The 21,621-nt window shown below is 35.8% G+C and overlaps 2 protein-coding genes across 3 annotated transcripts in view; both read right to left on the reverse strand.

Moving 5' to 3' along the window:
• LOC140146030 (patched domain-containing protein 3-like) overlaps window positions 1–20,229 on the reverse strand; it is a 38,181-nt gene extending 17,952 nt beyond the window's left edge. For both annotated transcript variants that reach the window (XM_072167770.1, XM_072167771.1), the window contains exons 1-10: window positions 20,135–20,229; window positions 19,233–19,356; window positions 9,388–9,497; window positions 6,333–6,644; window positions 5,568–5,705; window positions 4,914–5,030; window positions 3,769–3,850; window positions 2,434–2,561; window positions 1,209–1,370; window positions 358–483 (exon numbers count right to left, since the gene is read on the reverse strand). In XM_072167770.1, the coding sequence (XP_072023871.1) occupies window positions 358–483; window positions 1,209–1,370; window positions 2,434–2,561; window positions 3,769–3,850; window positions 4,914–5,030; window positions 5,568–5,705; window positions 6,333–6,407 (828 nt within the window). In that variant the 5' untranslated portion in view covers window positions 6,408–6,644; window positions 9,388–9,497; window positions 19,233–19,356; window positions 20,135–20,229. The remainder of the gene's footprint in view (window positions 1–357; window positions 484–1,208; window positions 1,371–2,433; window positions 2,562–3,768; window positions 3,851–4,913; window positions 5,031–5,567; window positions 5,706–6,332; window positions 6,645–9,387; window positions 9,498–19,232; window positions 19,357–20,134) is intronic.
• The window catches only part of LOC140171378 (patched domain-containing protein 3-like), a 31,098-nt gene continuing 16,395 nt past the window's right edge, over window positions 6,919–21,621 (reverse strand). Inside the window, exons 7-10 of the mRNA XM_072194625.1 lie at window positions 20,135–20,414; window positions 19,233–19,356; window positions 9,388–9,497; window positions 6,919–6,927 (exon numbers count right to left, since the gene is read on the reverse strand). Of these exons, the coding sequence (XP_072050726.1) occupies window positions 6,919–6,927; window positions 9,388–9,497; window positions 19,233–19,356; window positions 20,135–20,414 (523 nt within the window). The remainder of the gene's footprint in view (window positions 6,928–9,387; window positions 9,498–19,232; window positions 19,357–20,134; window positions 20,415–21,621) is intronic.

A 21,621-nucleotide genomic window follows, 5' to 3' on the forward strand; every position in this document is an offset into this window, starting at 1 on the left:
TATGCCTGTAGCACAAGCAAATGTTGAATACAGGTACACATGTATACACAACAGCTTAAATTAGAAAAAAAATTATAGTAAGGTGCATTCCAAGCTACTATAGCAAAAATATCACACACATATATATATTCCTTTTGTGTATAGGTTAATGTATAAAGGAAACTTAGAATTGTAAATATAAATACAAGGGAAACGGTTAAAAAATGGGCAAAGTGCAAAAAATTAATCATGTGAAAATTCCACTTTTACAGTATATTCTTTTTAAGAGTTTTTCTCCGGACCCTTTTTCAAATGGCCTGGCTGGGATCCACAGTTTGGGCACCACACTGCATGAGCTACACCATGCACATGACTTACCAATGTGAATATGACACAGCAAAAGACCAATAATGTTTGCAAGATGTTAGCGAGTAGAATCAGAATCACAATGAACACACATGCTGAGGCCAGTCCCAAATTACGTAGCAATTCATTCTGAATAACCTGTCACATGAAAAAGGAACCAGATCATGGTTATAAAGGTGGGTTTTCCCATTGGGCTATTGCAGTTGAAAAACATGCACCCCTATGGAAGACATGATCTTAGTCACAGCCAGTGTAAATGTCAAATGGATCCATTCAGGTAACCCCATTTAAAACAGTGGTGTATCCAGGGGGTGCTTTGGAGGCCGAGGCCCCTGCACTTTGTTAAAACACTGAACACGCCAGTGTGAACTTCACACTCCCTGTGTTAAAAAATAAGGTCATGTCTTTCCATGCATGGGGATGTATGAATATCGTTCAACTAGAATAGGTACCCCATCCCCATTTTGAAGAAAGTCCCTGCTCATGTCATTCCATCCCTGCATTCACTGTTTACAAATCTGAGCATATATTGGCGTAATATATCCTCAAAATAAAGAGAAAAAATGCACCGTCTTGCAAATCCAGAGAGCTAATTTGTGCGACAATTTATGTTGATATACAATGAAAATTCCTTGTTGCAGATATAGCACTTGTTTCCAGTTTATTAAAAATGTTGCAAGCAGACTCCCAGTTTTAAACTTACATGGACAGTGCCTTAAAAATCCAAGCAGAATTAAGACCCATTAAAAAACAAAATCTATGCAATATTTTCAGACTTGATCCAGTCTCCCAGAGCCATGTGGTGATACATTTGAGTGTATTCTGAGACATTTGGGTTTATTGGTCAGTGTTATATACTATACCTTGTTGGATTCAAAGTTGAGATAAACTTCAGAGTAACCAAATGCAGCATCCTCTCCAGCTGCAAAGTTTGCATCATTAGCAATGCCTCTCACATTATCCATACCTGAGACCTCTTCCACTGAGTTATCAAACAGAATATGAGAGGCTGTGATCCGAGATGACTGTATTTTTGAAAAACAAACAAAAAAAACTACATCAAGTATTAGTCTTAAAAACACAATGGTCAACTTATCATCATAACCAGCTGGACTTGGTCACCAAACTATATGCCCTCTGGCAATTCCAGCTGAATCAAGTTAAAGCTTACCTCGATCCAGAGCACCGTGAAATGTGTTAATATAGGACAAACATCATCAGGTGTCGAGAGTTGTCGAGGTATTTGAGATCAAATTTGGTATCCAATTTCGGAAAAATGAAATCAGTGGAACTAAATTTATTACCCTCGCTGTTCTCTAATCAAGGGTAATTAAGTTTGCTCAATATTTTTAAGGATCTGTCGCCGATATGAGAATTTTGCAGTTCCCAGCTTGTGTGGTTCTCTACGCAGAGCGCCGGCCGCAATGTCTCCACCTTGACAAACATTTTCAAACTGGGGCAATTTCACTGGAGTACATTATGTTTCATTACCTGGAGAGAATTGATCAAACATTTTTGGCATTCATTTTTATGTAACTCATTGACCCATTTGTGTTATATATACTGCATCTAGTTATAATGGCATCCTTGTGATCTGGTCAACTCATTGACAGATACAAACCTCAGGAGAGAATTCAATTTTTGATCAATTCTCTCCAGGTAGTGAAACGTAATGAATGAAAAATACGAACAAATTTATATAAAATTAAAAAAATACAAAAAAGTCAATCAGAAAAATCAAATGATAACTACAATTTTACAGTTGGCACTTCAAATGAACTTGTTGAGAAGGTCTGGTGTCATGGTGCTATAGCTAGCCACCCGCTCAACCATAATTTTGGATGGGCATGTCACTCCTGGGACAGGCAAAATTAATACCTGTGACACATGCTAAATCCTAAAAATAGTGCTTGAATTTCTGTGCAGTCAAAACAAGACCATAAAGCAACAGCTATTTGAACTGACTGAACCCCTAGAAAGGGCAGTGGTCTGGTTTAGGGTCAAATTTTGACGGGCAGTTTTGGTGAAAATTACAGGCATGCACTTGCTTAAAAGTCCTAACTAAGACTATGCCTGGTGTACACTTACAAAGATCCGATCACTAGAAGACCCATCATCATTGAATTTGATATTAGCTGAGAACCTGGATCCCTGAGGGCTTGCTAGGAATTCATCCAACCAATCATAGAAAACAGTGTCATTCTTAGGCCAGTTATCTGCATGGGAGAAAATAATCAAAGAATTATAGATCAATAAATGCGTATCACTTGTTGCAGGGTTGGTGATTTTCTTGATTTAAAAAAAATTATTAAAAAAAAATCAATGTATTTGATTTAAATCAGATTTTTTTTTTCAATCCCTATCAGGTATTTACAAAAAATCAAAATGTGTTTTTTTCAGGTGTGAAAATTTCAAAGACAAATTTTGGTAAAATCATGGGAAAAAACCTGAAAATTATTTTTTAGCAAGATAAAGTGTCATTATAGTGGTATTAAATTGTATCCAAAAGGTGTTGAAGCATTATAAATGAAGTAAAACAGCCAATTCAATCATGTTTCACCGTTGTTCATCACCGTTTAACAACAATGCGTTCTCATTGTCTACGTGGTTTATTTCGAGCAAAGTAAATCACACAGACGCGTCAACAACGAAAAGAAGCTAAAGATCGTATAATCAATTCACAGGATTATTTCATGAGGAATGCTATTTAGGCCTAATCATTGCCACTCAGCCTTACAAAAAGATCAGTGATTTCTCTGTTGATATCAGCAATAAAACTACAGAATAAAACGGCAATGTTTAGCCACTACCTCCAAAAATACTAAATTCAACTTGTAAGCATTGTATGCGCATCCAGGTTCCAGGCATGACGAATTTACGCGCTCACGCGTAACACGTACTCTCGCGCTTGCGTTCGCGTATACACTACTGTACAAGTGTGGATTCATCACAGATTAACAATGGTTGACACCTGTACAAAGGTATAGGAATAGTTGTTGAAAAATTTATCAAAAATAGTAAAAACTGAAAAAGTTGATTAAAAAAAAATTTGATTTAGAATCATTGTGCAAACCCTGACTTGTTGGGAGTGAAATTGTACAAAATAATGCACACATTCTGAGATACTGATGCGTCGAATGCAGAAAAGACCTGTGACATTTACATAGCTCTTTATATTCTGGTGTATTGTGTTTTTCTTGTGCTATATGTATGATTGATATATCATAAATAATAATTTGCCCCCCACTTTTGAGGCAAAAAACCCCAAGTTACGTAAATTTCCACTTTTTGCGGCAATTTTGTGCAAAATTTGTCAATTTTGCCCCAACTGAAATTCACTTCCCCTCCATGCCGCCCCCATGCCCCCCCCTGAAAAAAAATTCCTGGTGCCGCCACTGCGGGCACATCGGGCAGTCCACCTACCTGCATTTAAATCAGGGTGACCAGCTTTAGCAGTACTAAGCCAGGACTCATAGGATTCATACCAACTGGATACTGAAGTAGACTATAACAAGAACAAAATGTGTATGAGATCAAAGAGTTATGACATTAAATAATATACAGTGATGCATGTGGGTAATTGCTACAGTTCCAGAAAATTGAACTGAGCCTGAAGGCTGGGTGCTTGTGTGCATGCAAACATTTATGGGAGCCAATTTAATCACAAATTTGATAGTTTTGTAAAAGAGTTTGTGATTTGTGTGAATTTTAGCTCAATTTGCAAAATTGGGTCAATTTCCCAACAATTGGCAAACAGTTGAAAACATAACAATCTATTAATAGTATTATAGCATTGTCACATTGAAGATGGATTCAAACAATTATTATCTTGTTTTGCTAAAGAAAACATTGAGAACATGTATTGCAATGTTCTAACTGGCCATAAAATTTGGCCAATTTTTATAAATAAAGGGCAGGGCCCAAAACCTGCCTATTTAGGGTGGTTTTTTTAAGCTGTGACAATCAAGCATAATTATAAACTTGTGCAAAGCCTCATATCACTCTATGCATTCTCAAGTTGAGCAAAAACATTTTCTGTTCTATTTATAAATCATATAAATTATCAAAACTGATCAAAAATAGCAAGATTAGGGCAATATTGCAAAATATTCAGCATTCTAAATATGACTTGTGTCAAGTCTTTGAATTTTGTAAAATTTGCAAAATTGTATGTTTAAGGGCTTTTCCCAAAAAATGTCAAACCTAAAATTTGACCTAGTATAATATTGCCAGTTAGTTCCAACAAAAAGATTTAAGGATTGAAAATTTGGCAAAACAGATATGTGATGAAGCACATCAAAAGGGGGACTTTGTGGCAAAGTACTTTTCAAGATATAGATTAAAACAGACAGAAAAAAATGAAAATAATAAGAATTTGGGATACTTATCAGTCATAAAATAAGAATGCCTTCATCAATTTGAGCAAATGAGGTGTCATTTTAAAGCTTACAAGAAATGCTTTCAAAGCAGAAATACTGAGCTCAAAATTGACTTCACCTGCTACATTGTAAGTTGCCCTTTTGATGTGCAACATCACATATTTTCCTGGAATAGTTTTTTTTCTTTACCTGTATCCATACACTATCCATGAATTCCTGGTTTAAGGCATCCATTTCATCTCTCTCATTATAATAGTCTACTTCATCCAAATAAATTGCTGTTGCAAAACCGTTGGAAGGGAAATACTGCAAAAGAAAAACATGATTTGAAACAAGGAATTGAATACCCATGACAGAGCTAATGAATGAGCCTCAGGGAAGGATTTTATTTTGCATAGCAGTAAGGCTTTGTTTGCTTGTCCTCCACCAACCGACCCTAATCTGGAAAAAAGGTTTTTTTTGTTTTACTGTACAAATGAATACCGACCCTAAATTTTGGAAATTCCAGAAAAAGGGTTTTTTCAACTTCTAAACTGTTTTAAAAACATGAATGAAGTGGTATACAGAAGAGAAATATCCCAACCCAGTTAGTACTTGCATTCTTCTGGATCTGTTACCACAACTTATTTCTTTAACCCTCTGAGCACTATATGCCGATCTAACATTGCCTCTGATTGGTAAATTGCATGATATCTTCACTTTAATCACCAATCAGAATGGATCTTTGAAAATAATTCACCCTATTTTTTTGCATGGTGAAATTATTCTAACAATGTTGCTGATTGGTCCAATTGATAATGAAAACTTCTTTTTGACCAATCGGCAGGTAGTTCTTATAGTTACCTTATCATTTGCATCAAAGTAAGCTCTTGAGGCGCCATCCGCTGGTAGGAACCATCTGAAATCAAAATTCTGCTCCCATGTGACGGTGCCCCATATGCATACACCTAATAAACCAAATGTGATTACCAGCACAATGATCTGCAAGGAAAAAATATACATTAAGATGTCATACAAATAGCTTAGTCATTTTGTTCCTGGGTCCCCAGCGATAAGATCCATTTTTTCCTGCCATACCCTCACAAAAATTCCAAAAAAAAAATCAAATCAATTGACAAAATTTATAATGTAATGAAAAAATTTTAACAAAAAACAATATTGAAAATAAAAAAAAGGACAAAGTCAGAAATTATGAATATTGAGTTACTACCAATATTACCATTACTTACTTGCTCAGTACCTACACTTCCTGATGTTGAATCCCCAGGTGTCTTGAATACTTGGTTGTAAAATTATTAACCTTTAACATATCTATTTTCTTGTTTTTATTGTTTTTTCTCCTCACTTTTTGTCTATATATTTATATTTCATTATTGCCAACTTTAGCCTGATTGGATTGATCCAGATCTGGTCACATAATATAGAATCAGCATGAAAAATGCATTAGAATTAGCTCTTGATATTTTGCGAAAATATTTCAAAATTGGCCTTTTATAGGAGATTAAGCTTTGAATCGCTAAGAGATCTAAAAGCTCTATTTTGATTAGTTACTCGAATGATTACATAATGTAATCAACAAATTGTAAGCACTCTTAGAAAAGAATTTACCTTGACCGGAATATTCAATAGCGCAGGTGAATAATACTTGTAGAAGAATTCCTGCAGGTACGCCTCTGCCCACATTCAAGGCACATAGTCATCGCTATGTCTGAAGCAGCAGCAGCACGCATCATATCTCCTCGCGTAACGTTTATGGTCAATGACGAGCCACGCCAGGAAAAATGTTATACTGAAGAAGAAAAGGAATATGATGCCGATTCCGCAGTATATACAGAAGGAACGTAGAGCTGGGAGGATGGTGGTGGCGCCGATCAGAAATGCACAAAAATCTGTGACTGATGTAACTGTGATTGATACACCCTGTTGAGAGAAGTACATAATGTAAAAAATAAATTTATGCAAAATTATGCATATGAGGTACGGTACCAAATTAGCAAGTAGCGCACAGAGCTGGGGAGGATGGTTGTTATCAGAACTGCACAGAAGTCTGTGACTGATGTTACACTGATTGAAAAACTAAATTTATGCAAAATTATGTATATGAGCTACCCAAATATTAGTTTGTGACAAAAAGCTGATGGAATTCGAAAACTGTTAAATGCAACCCCTCCATCAAATCACATTACAATACCCTTTACCAGTTCTGAGAAATTGAACAGAAAGAAATTTATGTAAATTTTTGCAATTGAGCTCACAAATAAGCCTATTTTGGGACAAAAATCAAGTGGAATTTGAAGATTGCTAATTGCTACCCTGCTTATAAAAACTCTGCCAAAGACCTCCTACGATTAAACCACAAGGTTGCTTATCTTCAGCATGTATGGCAAGAAAATATGACACAGCATAGTTTATATGATGAGACTACGTAATGTTGCTCTCTTCAGTTGATAGTCAAGAAATTATTTTATATGAGGCAAGGCTGCTATCTTCAGTAGACAGCTAAGATATAAGGGGCTGGCATTTTCTTGGGGGGGCAAATATACTGGGGGTCATTAATTTTAGAAAGAAAATAGGGGGGGTCATAAAATATTTGATGACCAAAATGTAGGAGTCCCAAGATGACCACAGATAGTGTGTGTTTATTTAATTCACGAAGACTGAGTTAAATACAACTTGTTTCGGGGTAAAGTGTATCGGTGGTGGGAGGGGGGTCATAATATTTTTGTTGCCGAAATAGGGGGTCACAATTTTATTGACGGCAACTTTTTGTAAATTTTGGACCCCCTTCTGAAGAAAATGCCAGCCCCCTAATTTCTTATATGATGAGACTAGGCTGCTATCTTCAGTAGATAGTTAAGATATAATTTCTTATACGATGACACTTGGTTGCTATCTTCAGTAGATAACTAAGGAATAATTTCTTATACGATGATACTAGGTTGCTATCTTCAGTAGATAACTAAGAAATAATTTCTTATACGATGACACTTGGTTGCTATCTTCAGTAGATAGCTAAGACACAATTTCTTATATGATGATACTAGGTTGCTATCTTCAGTAGATAGCTAAGGAATAATTTCTTATACGATGATACTAGGTTGCTATCTTCAGTAGATAGCTAAGAAAAAATTTCTCATATGATGACACTAGGTTGCTATCTTCAGTAGATAGCTAAGACACAATTTCTTATATGATGATACTAGGTTGCTATCTTCAGTAGATAGCTAAGAAATAATTTCTTATATGTGACCCGATCTGACGAAACCCGCCATAAGTCGCACTCAGCCATTTCGAGATACGGCAAGTCAAAGTTGGGAAAGGGGTAAAAAACCTTGCAGATTTTGTTTTTCAGTTTTTATTATTTTTTGATTCTTTAATATGTTTATTTTAACCTACCATTGAAAACAAAATATTCTTTTACGTCTAAAGCACCCAAATCTAGCATTTTCTGAGCAAAAACCAAGTCCTTAACATGTCATTTTACAACTTCAGAGGCATTTCTCTTGCATTTGCCTTTTCTTTATGTGACGCTTCCCCCCTTCCCGTTTAAAGACTGTAGAATGAGGACCACATGTCCCAGAAACATAAGTTTGGTATCAAATGAAAGCTGAAGACCTATACTAAATGATGACATCAAAAACTCAATTTTCAAAATTAGTGACTTATGTCTGGTTTTGTGGGAATGGGTCACATATGATGACACTAGGTTGCTATCTTCAGTAGATAGTTAAGAAACAATTTCTTATATGATGATACTAGCTGGCTATCTTCAGTAAATAGCTAAGAAATAATTTCTTATATGATGATACAGGGTTGCTATCTTCAGTAGATAGCTAAGAAATAATTTCTTATATGATGATACAGGGTTGCTATCTTCAGTAGATAGCTAAGAAACAATTTCTTATACGATGATACTAGGTTGCTATCTTCAGTAGATAGTTAAGAAACAATTTCTTATATGATGATACTAGCTGGCTATCTTCAGTAAATAGCTAAGAAATAATTTCTTATATGATGATACAGGGTTGCTATCTTCAGTAGATAGCTAAGAAATAATTTCTTATATGATGATACAGGGTTGCTATCTTCAGTAGATAGCTAAGAACCATTTTCTTATATGATGATACAGGGTTGCTATCTTCAGTAGATAGCTAAGAACCACTTTCTTATAAGTTATATGTGACGTGTCATGTCAAAAGGAGACACTTTTGGGCAGGTTATGAATTTTGAGGTATTTACATATCTTAAATATAGAGATATTTTGCTCACAATGACCTTTTCCCCAATGAAATCGAACATTCCTAAGCGAAGATATTGAGTTCGGAAGTTATGGTATTATAAAATTGGTAATTGAGATATCGGCCTTAAAAAATATTATTGACAATGTTGAGAGTAGGAATTAACTTGAAAAATGTCTCAAAAATACAAGATGCCAGTTATATTCGTCTGAAACTATCAGACAATATTTTTAACATTAATAACATCACAAATTCGCAACAAACACAAATTGTGAAAAAATCACCCACCGGCAGATTTTTGGCTATTTCTCCATTTACGATCCTGCCCAAAAGTGTCTCCTTTTGACATGACACGTCACATATGATGATACAGGGTTGCTATCTTCAGTAGTCTTTTTTAAAAGACAATGCATTTCTCTACTTACCGAATGCTTGAGAGACTGGGCTACTTGTTCTGTAACATCCAATTTTTTTTCTTCTTCTGATAAATTATACCATGCAGCTACCAATACAAACATGTCATCCACACCAATACCTGTATGAAGCATAACATAAGTTGGGGTTCATGTGGCTGTGTGGCTGTGACCAGGGCCGGATTTACCATAGGGCAGTGTGCATTTTCCATTTCAGCCAAAAACACTATGTTTTGGGCCAAAATAGGGTATAAAAATTGCACAATTTTGCGCGCTTCACACACACTGGCCTAATATATATAGCAATATTCAGCTTCAATTTGGGCTAAAATAGTATAAATTTGAAATGTCCTGGTAAAATCTAAAAACTTGGCCACTTGAGCTTCCTTGCGATGCATTGGGGCCTCCAAATTTTAGCCTGGCCCAGGGCCCCCAAAAGGTAAATCCGCCCTGGCTGTGACTCTCAAAAGACATCCAAATTTGTCAACTAACAGACCCGAAAATACACCAATATTTGGAAAATTGTTTGCATATTTTGCTAAAAACGATGAAAAATTGGCACTTTTCTGAGAAAATTTTGAACAAGCACCCTACTTAAACCAAATTCTCATAAAATGAGAGCCATCAATAAACCAAAATGGCAGAAAATGCATCCTGACTCTTAACTAAAAGGCTGAAAATGCACCCTGAATCTGCCACACATCCCTGTACCCTCATTTCCACTGAGAACCTCCCTCCAGGTTTCGCAAGCAGATTTGAAGTGCATCACATCAGGCCCTACATGCAAATAGCTGCCCTATAAACACATATGGAAATGTTTTAGGGCAAAAGTCTCTTCAGTTAGCAGCCTGCACAACCGATTCTTTTGTTTGGCAAAGCTCACTCAGTCATTTAATGAGGCAATACAAACAATCGAATTTGGTGTTGAAATGAGCTAAATTTTTAGTTACACCTTTTCGATGTAAAATTAATTTTCTCGCCAAATGAAAAGCAATCATTTTCATTTTTCAGTAAATGTCAGGAAAAATTGTAGTGCTTGATACTGTATTTTTTTTCAAATTCTAGTGTTAAACTTAGGCGTGAAATTTAGTCATTTAGTGTAAGATTTTCGATTTTGATAGGCTTAAACTCTGTCCATGAGCTTTTTTTTTTGGATCAACCTTTTAGCTTTTCAAAGTAAGATAGTTCGCTAATGAAGGATTTTTCCCAACTTTCTAACGCACATCACCGTGAGCGATATATCATAGTTTTGTCAGAATTTGCGTTTTCATTTCACTATTTTAAATGCCGGCTGACCATTTTTCAAAATCAACGAGTGAAATCTAAGGCTAATACTAGCATTGTGGATCGATATCCCTGGGTTTAATAGGAATACCGGCATGGCTACAGTGTTGCTAGAACTTCAATATAGCAAAGAAATTCCCAGGCCTATAGCGCTCCTACTGATCATGTTTATCCCTTATGAAAAAACAACGATCAAATCATGATCGTAACGACCAAAAATTTGGTCGTTACGATCAAAAAATGGTCGCAGCGACCAAAAGTTTGATCGCCGACGATCGTACGACCATAATAGGACTGCTGTGATCTTATAAAGAATGGTCGTAGAAATGATCGTAACACAAATGTTGATCGTATTTTTGGTTGTAATCCAAATATTGATCGTAAATTTGATCGTTTTTTGAATCCAAATATGTTTGATCGCAATTATTACTTCGATTGTGACTAAAGTTGATCGTATTTTTGGTTGTAATCCAAATTTTGATCGGTTTTTTTGATCGCTTTTTCATTCCAACTAAATTTGATCGTATATTATGATCACAATTCTGATGGTTGTAATTTTACGATCATTCAAGATGGTCGCAATACTTATGATCGGAGAATTACTATCAAAAATTCAAATTCATCATTTGAAAATTACAATCACAAATTTGTCATAGGACGTAAGGAACACGGCCTATAAATCTCAATCAAAACCATGAAAATGACCAGATATATTTTAATAGCCATGAAATTGTCCTTTTTTTGCCATTTTATTTCATAATCAATATTATTTCCATATAGTAAAAATTGCTTTTACAATAAAATTGACTTCATATGTTACAGAGATATAAAATACCACGCATAGAACATATAATTACGCCTGAAATTTTTGTGTTCTGAACTCGCCATGCACCCTTAGCGACAGCGTTACACTGTTATTACGACAGCTAACCGGTGCACTACTAGTGCTTAGTCTCTACATTTACAATGTGTTAAAAGTTTATGGTGACAAAACTGAATTGCAAAATAAACATTTGAATTTAAAGCATGCAGATATCAATTGCTTCAAGAGACAAACTGAGATAAGAGATAATAGTGTGGTCGTTGAAGAGGAAAAACAGTGGCTACCCGGAAAAAATTGGTAAAAAGCTGATTTTTGCACCAGACAAGCAGAATATATCATAGAACATCATATCCAAAATCCCCAGAAATCCCCCTTGGGGAATTCGTTTTATCCAAGATGGCCGCCAAAATGGCTGCACACAGCATATACTTAGCTGTATCTTAGCTTAAAGCAGATATGATGATGATTTTAGTGTCTTTGAATAGGTTTAAGAGGTCAGAGAATTCAAATTTGTACAAATCTAACACACTGATGTCTTCAATCACACTGAAATCCAAGATGGCCGCCAAAATGGCCGCCACAACATATAATTAGCTGTATCTTAGCTTCTAAAGCAGATAAGATGATGATTTTAGTGTCTTTGAATAGGTTTAAGAGGTCAGAGAATTCAAATTTGTACAAATCTAACACACTGATGTCTTCAATCACACTGAAATCCAAGATGGCCGCCAAAATGGCCGCCACAACATATAATTAGCTGTATCTTAGCTTCTAAAGCAGATAAGATGATGATTTTAGTGTCTTTGAATAGGTTTAAGAGGTCAGAGAATTCAAATTTGTACAAATCTAACACACTGATGTTTTCAATCACACTGAAATCCAAGATGGCCGCCAAAATCCCACCACCACATATGATTAGATATATCTCCACTTCTGAAGCAGATATGATGATGATTTTAGTGTCCTTGAATATATTTCAGAGGTCAAAGAATTCAAATTTGTACGTATCTAAAACACTGAAGTCTTCATTCACACTGGATTTCAAGATGGCCGCCAAAATGTGTTATGTTTAGGTATATTTTGGCTTATGAAGCAGATATGATAATGATTTTAGTGTCTTTGAATAGGTTTTAGGTGACGAGAAGTCAATTTTGTATTTATCTTCGTAAGCATATGTCTTTACTGACACTGCAATCCAACATGGCCCTCAATATTGCTAAAATCAAACATGATTAGCTAAATATCTCAGCTTCTGAAGCCACTATAATTGTGATTTTAATCTTAGAATAGGATTTCAAGGGAATGTAGGTTTTAAGGGTAAAAAAATTGTTGCAATTACTTAAAACCCGTGCTTAAAACACTGAAGTGCAAGTCGCAATAGAATCCCAAATAGCTGCCACCACATGTGACTATATATCAGCTTCTGAAGCAAAAGTAGCTGTCTTCGTTCTCATCTACAGGTATAATCGCCTCAGCGTTTTGGCAATGTTCTCCTGTGTAGTCTTCACAAGCTGTGACACATTTAAGTCCATTTTTGCAACAGGATCATCCGTTATTTACACAATAATTCCTGGAGGAAAGTTTACAATTCAGGGCTGTCAACTTTTTGGAATTGCTTGGCGTGAGACAGAGGCATACCGGGATTTGCCGCCTTCATTGTTCATTTTGACCCATGATTATTTGAGCCACGGGCGCCGAGAATGTGAAAAGCGGAGGGGGGGGTTAGAAACAACAATTTATGCATGGCGATGCGTGAGATTTTACTCAATTTTCAGCTTTTTGCGTGAGATTTACTTTTAGGCGTGAGATTATACTACCTTGGCGTGAGACCGTGAGAAAGTGACCCAAGACTCACGGCCAATACGTGAGAGTTGAGAGCCCTGCAATTGTATCATACAAGCTTAACAAGCTATGTGGTACTGCATCTAAATTGTAAGGACCAGTGCTAGTACGATGTCAGAGTGTTTCCAGCCCATTGCTTTAAATTGGATTCAAGTCATTGTTTGTTAGCTTTCTCCAAAGTATGACCTGTAAAACAACCCCCAGACTGTGAAAATATGCTGCTCTTTCAGTAGGTGAAAGCTTTTGTCGATAGCTGTGGATCAAATGATGCTTTATTTGATGATACCATCCCCATGGATTAAGCGAACCGTGAGACCGCTTTTTAAAATCTTCTTCTCTGCCACCATATAAGACAACAAATAATCTGATGCCAGCTGTACCGATCTGTTCTAATGTCGCCTCAGGATCACTCATCTAGGATGATATCTGCTGCAGTGCCATTCTTTTATCTTCTTCAACAAACTTGTCTTTCCATGTCTATGAGTCGCAACCACTCCAGGCATGGATAAACAGGAGATGGAATGTCACTACTTCCCCAGCTTTGTTAACAAGGTTTTGAACTTTCCAAACCACCAACCCTTTCTTCTCTGAATGGAAGTATATAGATACCAGCCATAGTCTGGTCTCAGTGGTATATCAAAGGACAATTATTTCTGTGTCATCTGCTACTACAGATACTTCTCTTCCTTGTCTTGCAAATTGAAGGGTACCTTCCACTTTCAAAGTGTCAGCATGATACAGCATCTCCAGTACTATTGTGCACGATCTGACCATTGGTTTCCAAGTATCGACTCGGCAGCGAGATAAACTGACTGTTGTTCTTCTCATTCGAGAGGAAGGGCTGCTGGTCATGGTGAGAACCTTCATAGATTATGTGAGCTGAATATGATAAGAACAAATGCCTGCTGAGTCGATGGATGGTGGACAAGTACCGGAGATGCTGACACATTGATAGTGGAATGTACCCTTCAAGACTCCTTCAATGTTCAAGACAAGGAAGAGAAGTCCCACTGGGGACCAGAATATAGCTGATATCGGTGGGTTGGAAAGTTCAAGACCTTATTAACAACGTTGGTGAAGTATTGACATTCCATCTCAGGTCCTGTTTATCCATGCATGGAGTGGTTGTGACTCCCCTTCTGCAACATTTGGACATGGAAAGACAAGTTTGTTGCAGAAGATAAGAAGAATTGCAGCAGATATCATCATAGATGCGCGATCCTGAGGCGACATTAGAACAGATTGGTACAAATGGCATCAGAGTATTTGTTGTCTTATGTGGTGGCAGAGAAGAAGATTCTTTAAACGGTCTGCGGTTCGCTTAATTCATGGCGATGGTATCATCAAATAAAGCATCACTTGATCCACAAAAGCATCCACCTAGTTAAAAAAATAGCAGCGTATTTTCACAGTCTGAGTGTTCTTTTGCAGGTCATATTTTGGAGAAAGCTCACAAACAATAACTTGGATCCAAATCAATGGGGTTGGAAACTCTCTGACACCGTGATTAGCACCGGTCCTTACGGATGTAGATACAGCACCACAAGGTTTGCAGAGGGGAAAATTGCCAAAACGCTGAGGCGATTATACTTGCAGATGAAGTCAAAGATAGCTACTTTTGCTTCAGAAACTGAGGTATAGAAAATCATGTGGTGGCAGCTGTTTTGGATTATATTGTTACTGAGCACTTACTTCCATGTTTTAAGTAATTGCAACATTGAAATCTGCAACCCCTAAAACCTACATTCTCTTAAAAGCCTATTTAAAGGTTAAAATCATCATTACATTGGTTTTATAAGCTGAGATATACAGTTAAGCATGTTTGATTTTAGCCATATTGAGGATCATCTTGGATTACAGTGTGAGTGAAGAATTGACTTAGTACTTTAGATAAATACAAAATTGACAAATGCGTCACCTAAAACATATTCAAAGACACTAAAATCATTATCATATCTGCTTCATAAGCCAAAATATACCTAAACATAACACGTGGTGGTGGTGGTGGTGGCAGCCATTTTGGCGGCCATCTTGGATTCCAGTGTGAATGAAGACTTCAGTGTTTTAGATACGGTCAAATTGGAATTCTTTGACCTCTGAAATATATTCAAGGATACTAAAATCATCATCATATCTGCTTCAGAAGCGGAGATAATATATCTAATCATATGTGGTGGTGGCCATTTTGGCGGCCATCTTGGATTTCAGTGTAATTGAAGACATCAGTGTGTTAGATTTGTACAAATTAGAATTCTCTGACCTCTTACACCTATTCAAAGACACTAAAATCATCATCATATCTGCTTTAGAAGCTAAGATACAGCTAATTATATGTTGTGGCGGCCATTTTGGCGGCCATCTTGAATTTCAGTGGGATTGAAGACATCAGTGTGTTAGATTTGTACAAATTTGAATTCTCTGACCTCTTAAACCTATTCAAAGGCACTTAAATCATCATCATATCTGCTTTAGAAGCTAAGATACAGCTACTTATATGTTGTGGCGGCCATTTTGGCGGCCATCTTGGATAAAACGAATTCCCCAATGGGGATTTCGGGGATTTTGGATATGATGTTCTATGATATATTCTGCTTGTCTGGTGCAAAAATCAGCTTTTTACCAATTTTTTCCAGGTCAAAATGTCCAACGACCATACTATAAGTTATTACCAGTAAACTACTACAGTACACGTAGTAAAAGAATATAAAGCCTAAAGGTACTGCATATGATTATAATGATATATTGTATTGTTATTTGAGCATGAGTATACCATAATACCAGCCTGGGATACCAGCAGAGTAATTGTGTTTTAAACCAACTATAGTTTGATATTCAAACTTATTATAGCCTTCAGCTTCATGCAGCTACTTACAAGAAATAAATGTCCTCAAATATAATCCTTGCATATTATCTTTTATACAGCACAGCAGTTCAGCACTCACGTATAGTTGCATGTTGTACTGGTATGACTGGTATCAGCTTTAGCTTTAGGGACAGCCGTAGCCCATTAGCTGATGACCTTTTGTGGTTAATTTGCATATAATTATTAATTTTTGACTCATTTTTTAAAAACTTCTCTACTAAATAAAAGTGATTAATAATTTTGTCATCATATGCATAAATATTTGTTACATTTTTCTCAGCAAATACAACCAAATAATATTTTGAAATCTAAATTTTCTGAAGGGTCAAAGCCCGTAGCCCATTACAGCCAATCACAATTCACATGGGCAAAGGTCATTATATTTAAAATTCTGTCATTACATGTACATGAATTGGATGCAGTTGCAGTTGCAGAGATCAAATATACATACAATATTAATGTATCTTCTGATTAAAAAAAAAGTCCATGAGAAAGAAAGTGAGAAACATCCCTGGCTGTAAAAGGACCAGCCAGCCAGAGCCAGCACCAGTGGTGAAATGAGAGATGGGCATGAATGATGAATATGAGTTTCTTCTAGAAAAAAAGGAGCATGTTAGGTAAGCTTAAATTTTTTTACTTCTATACTTCTACTACTAATTCTATTTCTTCGTAGAAGTAGAAGTAGAAATGAATTTGAGCTTCTTTAGCATGCTATATAGGTAAGCTTAAAATTTGAACCCGTCAGTATATAAATTATATAAACTTAAAGGGCATATTTTTATGGCGGCCATGATCAGATGATGGTTGGCAATCCTTTTTTTGAATGCACGTAGCTGGCCTGGCTCTGGAAATTATCTGGGAAAATATTCTCTTCCATTGTCTTCTGACATTCTGCAACTATATATTATATTATATACTCACACATGATTCGAGAACTTTTACTTTAACCGTAAAACAGCTGAGTAATTATATATTAACTCCAGTTTATAGACTTACTATTTCCACTGACTTTGACTCTTTGTTTTAAAGATTAATTTAGGCCTAAAGTGAACATCTTGTCCAGCATACCATTCATAACTTAACTGTTGATGCTCTTCTTGGTTTGTACGTACTAGTCATTTTTGGTCGCAGCAGCGGGAAATTTCAAATTACGATTATTAAAATGTTGATTGCGATAGAAGTAATCAAATGCAGTGATCAAAAATAGCAATCGTAATAATCGATCGTTTTAATGATCGCATTACACAAAATTACGATCGTTATTTGCGATCAAAAAAACGATCATAAGTTGGTTGAATATTGGTCGTATATTCGCGATCAAATTTACGATCATTAATAACGATCAAAATAATGATCGCTGGGGTACCACTTACGATCAAAATTACGATGATAAATACAATCAAATTTGATCGCAATTATGGTTGCAATAATGATCGCAATTTTGGTTGTAATTATGATCGCAATTTTGGTCGTAAATATGATCGCATCCACATGGTCGTTCTTTTCATGCAGGAAACCAGAACACTCAATTGGGGATTTGGGCTACCAAATCGCTGGTCGGGCAATTGACCTGGATAAACAACAAAGGAAATATCGACTATTTCTGTTGGTTGCTCTCGAGATAAAAGTACTGAGTTAGACATTTTCGGAGTATGAAGGGAAAAAGGTAAAATAAAAACGGAAATTCTAACAAAACTATAATATATAGACCCACACGATGTGCTTTACAGAGGTGGGAAATATCTTTCTTTAGCAAACTATATTAGTTTGAGACGCTAAAAATGAATTCGTAAAAAGCTCGCGTGCGAACTGAAGGCCTATAAAAATCAAAATATCACACTAAAAGACACAATTTGATGCTTAATTTTAACACCAGGATTTGTAAAAAAATGTATATCCAAGCACCAAGTTTTTAACTGACATTACTGAAGAAAAAAAAATATTGCTTTATATTTGACCGAGAAAATTAATTTCATAGCAAAAAGGTGTATCTCTGAATTGTGCTGATTTTAACATGTATCGATCGACTTTCAGCGCGACTAAGCATTTCTAAAGAATCGGTTGTCCAGGCTGCTAACTGTCTTTAAATGCTGAACGATGTGCTCCAAGCTATGTGCATTATCAGTGCATGTGTGTTTACCATGTTTACATTTCACAGATCAATGATTCCAAGGACAGGCTATTGTTATCGCATGGGCGTATACCATTTTCTTGCATCGGTAAATCAATAGGCCTACATTAACAATGAGACCATAAAGCATTAATTTTCATGTTGAAAATACTTTTATCACTCTAACGGAAGTATATCAAAGGCATAAATTAGTTACTATTGGTAGTAAGCCTACATATGAATCTTATTGTATTAAAACATGTTCAATTACAACAGTTGAATTTATTAATATTTTGCATGTGTTCCCCGTACTCATGAATGGCGAGGTAGCGCCCAGTTCATTGGAGCATGCGCAGTCATTCCTATCCTCACGGTCTTCGTGTGATCGGCTCATGTCACAACTATCGTGATTGGATGGGGCTTCACGCTTTTCCTACCGTCCGACCTAATTTTTTAACCAATCAGTAAAACTTTTACATAATATTTTTTGTGAATAAATTACGAATAGAACAAAGAAAACCTCGTCATCATCGGCCAATCCGTTCAGGAGTACTGGTTTCAGGAATATCACCCAGCCGGCGTAAAGACGGAAATCTGTGTGTGAGGATGCTGAATATGAGGCATTTTTGAGACTAGAAAGGTGGGCTTGTAATTTCCGTCCGCCTTACATAATAACTCTACATTTATGACTTTTACAGCTTAATTAGGAAATACTTTAACCTATTAAATGCTGGATTTTTTTTAGAAATTAAAATATGACCATCGCCTGCTTTTCCGCTGAAATCGACATAGTGATTTGCTGTAGTACGAGCCAGTGGACAATTCTTGAGAGCAAAAGAGACTACGTTTCCATATGTTGACAATTTCTACATAACATATTGTACACATCTTGAAAAATTACACATGGCAGCTATTGGCCTTAGGCAGAAACTTACCTAAGAGTAAGAATGGTAGAACTGAATGAACAGGACCATAGGCTTGACCAAATGCTGATGCTAACCCCATAGCTGATATAATGGATAGACCCACGGTCAGGATACCAGCTAAAGACAGATATACCTAGATTAGCAAAGAGAAGCAAGGGCATTAGTTTCAAATTTTAGAGAAAATTTCAAAATTGTACATTTTTATGAAAATATTTGGAATCAGCATTAAAAATACATTAAAACAAGTACAAACAAGCCTAGTATTGGTTTGGGTTCTTGAGATAGCTCTTGATAGGCCCAGTCATGAGACCAGCTAAAGACAAATATACTTAGAAGCAAGGGCATTAGTTTCAGATTTTCTTTAAAAAAATCAAACATTTCAAAATTGTATATTTTTATGACCATTTGGAATCAGCATGAAAAATGCATTCAACTGACTATTACAAACAAGCCTAGTATTGGTTCAGTCGTTCTTGAGATAGCTCTTGATAAACCCACAGTCGACATTTTATAACCATATTGAGAATCAGCATGAAAAATGTATGACTGACCACAAACAAGCTTAGTATTGGCTCAGTGGTTCTTGAGATAGCTTATATGATGGATAGACCCAGAGTCCTGAGACCAGCTTAAGACAAATATACCTAGATAAGCACAAAGAAGCAAGGGTATTAAATTCAAATTTTCTCTAAAAATTAATCAATCAAGTCAGAATTGTATGTTTTTTGACCATATTTAGAATCACCATAACAAATACATTAAAATGAGTACAAACAAGAAATAGGGAGGTTGCCAAATTTGGGTGTCAAAATGGACAAAAAATGTTTACAAAAATAGGGAATCTCTGGCAGGGGTATGTGTATGGGAGGGGGAGGTGGGTGTTGGGGTGTATATGTGTGGCCTGTTCCTACCTTGTGTTCAATCATTGTCAATTTGCTCATAGCAATAATAACATAGATGATAATAAGGAAATAACCAGCAGCCAGTAATGTCAAATCACCATCTAATGGGGGTGGGGGTGTAGGAGGGGGTGGGTGGGGGTGGGGTGTATATGTGTGGCCTGTTCCTACCTTGTGTTCAATCATTGTCAATTTGCTCATAGCAATAATAACATAGATGATAATAAGGAAATAACCAGCAGCCAGTAATGTCAAATCACCATCTATAGATTCCCCAGATTCCTCTTGGAAACTGAAAAAAAAACCCATTAAAAGTGTCAGAATTGTACATTTTTATGACCTTATCAGAATCAATCTCAATCAGAATGAAAAATGCATTAAAATGAGTACAAACAGTATTAATTCAGTGGTTCTGGAAGGAAGGAAGGAAGGAAGAAAGAAAGAAAGCAAGAAAGAAAGCAAGAAAGCAAGAAAGCAAGAAAGCAAGAAAGCAAGAAAGAAAGAAAGAAAGAAAGAAAGAAAGAAAGAAAGAAAGAAAGAAAGAAAGAAAGAAAGAAAGAAAGAAATTAGAAAGAAAGAAAGAAAGAAAGAAAGAAAGAAAGAAAGAAAGAAAGAAAGAAAGAAAGAAAGAAAGAAAGAAAGAAAGAAAGAAAGAAAGAAAGAAAGAAAGAAAAAGAAAGAAAGAAAGAAAGAAAGAAAGAAAGAAAGAAAGAAAGAAAGAAAGAAAGAAAGAAAAAAGAAAGAAAGAAGAAACAATGGAAGGAAGGAAGGAAGAAGATGGAAGGAAGGAAGGAAATATAAACAAATAATGAAATGGAGGCATTAGGCCTAAAAAGTTTGTATTGGCCTTTAAAGCCATGTGATTTGCTCCTCAGCGACACCCTCAATTTTTCTTGAATTTCTACTTTTTATATGATTGTTATATCCAGTGGTGTTGCAAAACACCATGTGAAAGACTAAGCCTGAAGTGCTTAAGGGATCTAAAATGAGCGTTTATTGCGTTTCGACAGTATTTTTTGTGGGACATGAAAGCACCTCAGACCTATCGAATTGCATTCTGAATACAAAGCATGTCTTTCTGATATCAAATAATTTTCATATTTTGAAAATCACAATATAATACAAATGTTATGACAAATTATAAAAATTGGATATTTTTTCAAATTTTTGATATATAACAGTCCTCGAAGTAAATTATATAAATCTTATGACATATTCTTAAAGTGTACGGTATGTAGGTAGGAAAAGTCGACGGTCAATTGAAAATTTTGACCTTTCATATTGAAGATATGGATTTTTTTCCCAAAAAGACCTAATTTTTTTTGGTGTTTTGGGAAAAAATCCATATCTTCAATACGAAAAGGTCAAAATTTTCAATTGATCGTCGGCTTTTCATCCCACCTACATACACTTTAAGTATAAATCATCAGATTTATAAAGTTTACTTCAAGTACTGTTAAATATCAAAAATATCAATTTTAATGATTTGCCATAAAATG

The sequence above is a fragment of the Amphiura filiformis genome, chromosome 2 (assembly GCF_039555335.1).
Source record: "Amphiura filiformis chromosome 2, Afil_fr2py, whole genome shotgun sequence".
NCBI classification, from domain to species: Eukaryota; Metazoa; Echinodermata; class Ophiuroidea; order Amphilepidida; family Amphiuridae; genus Amphiura; species Amphiura filiformis.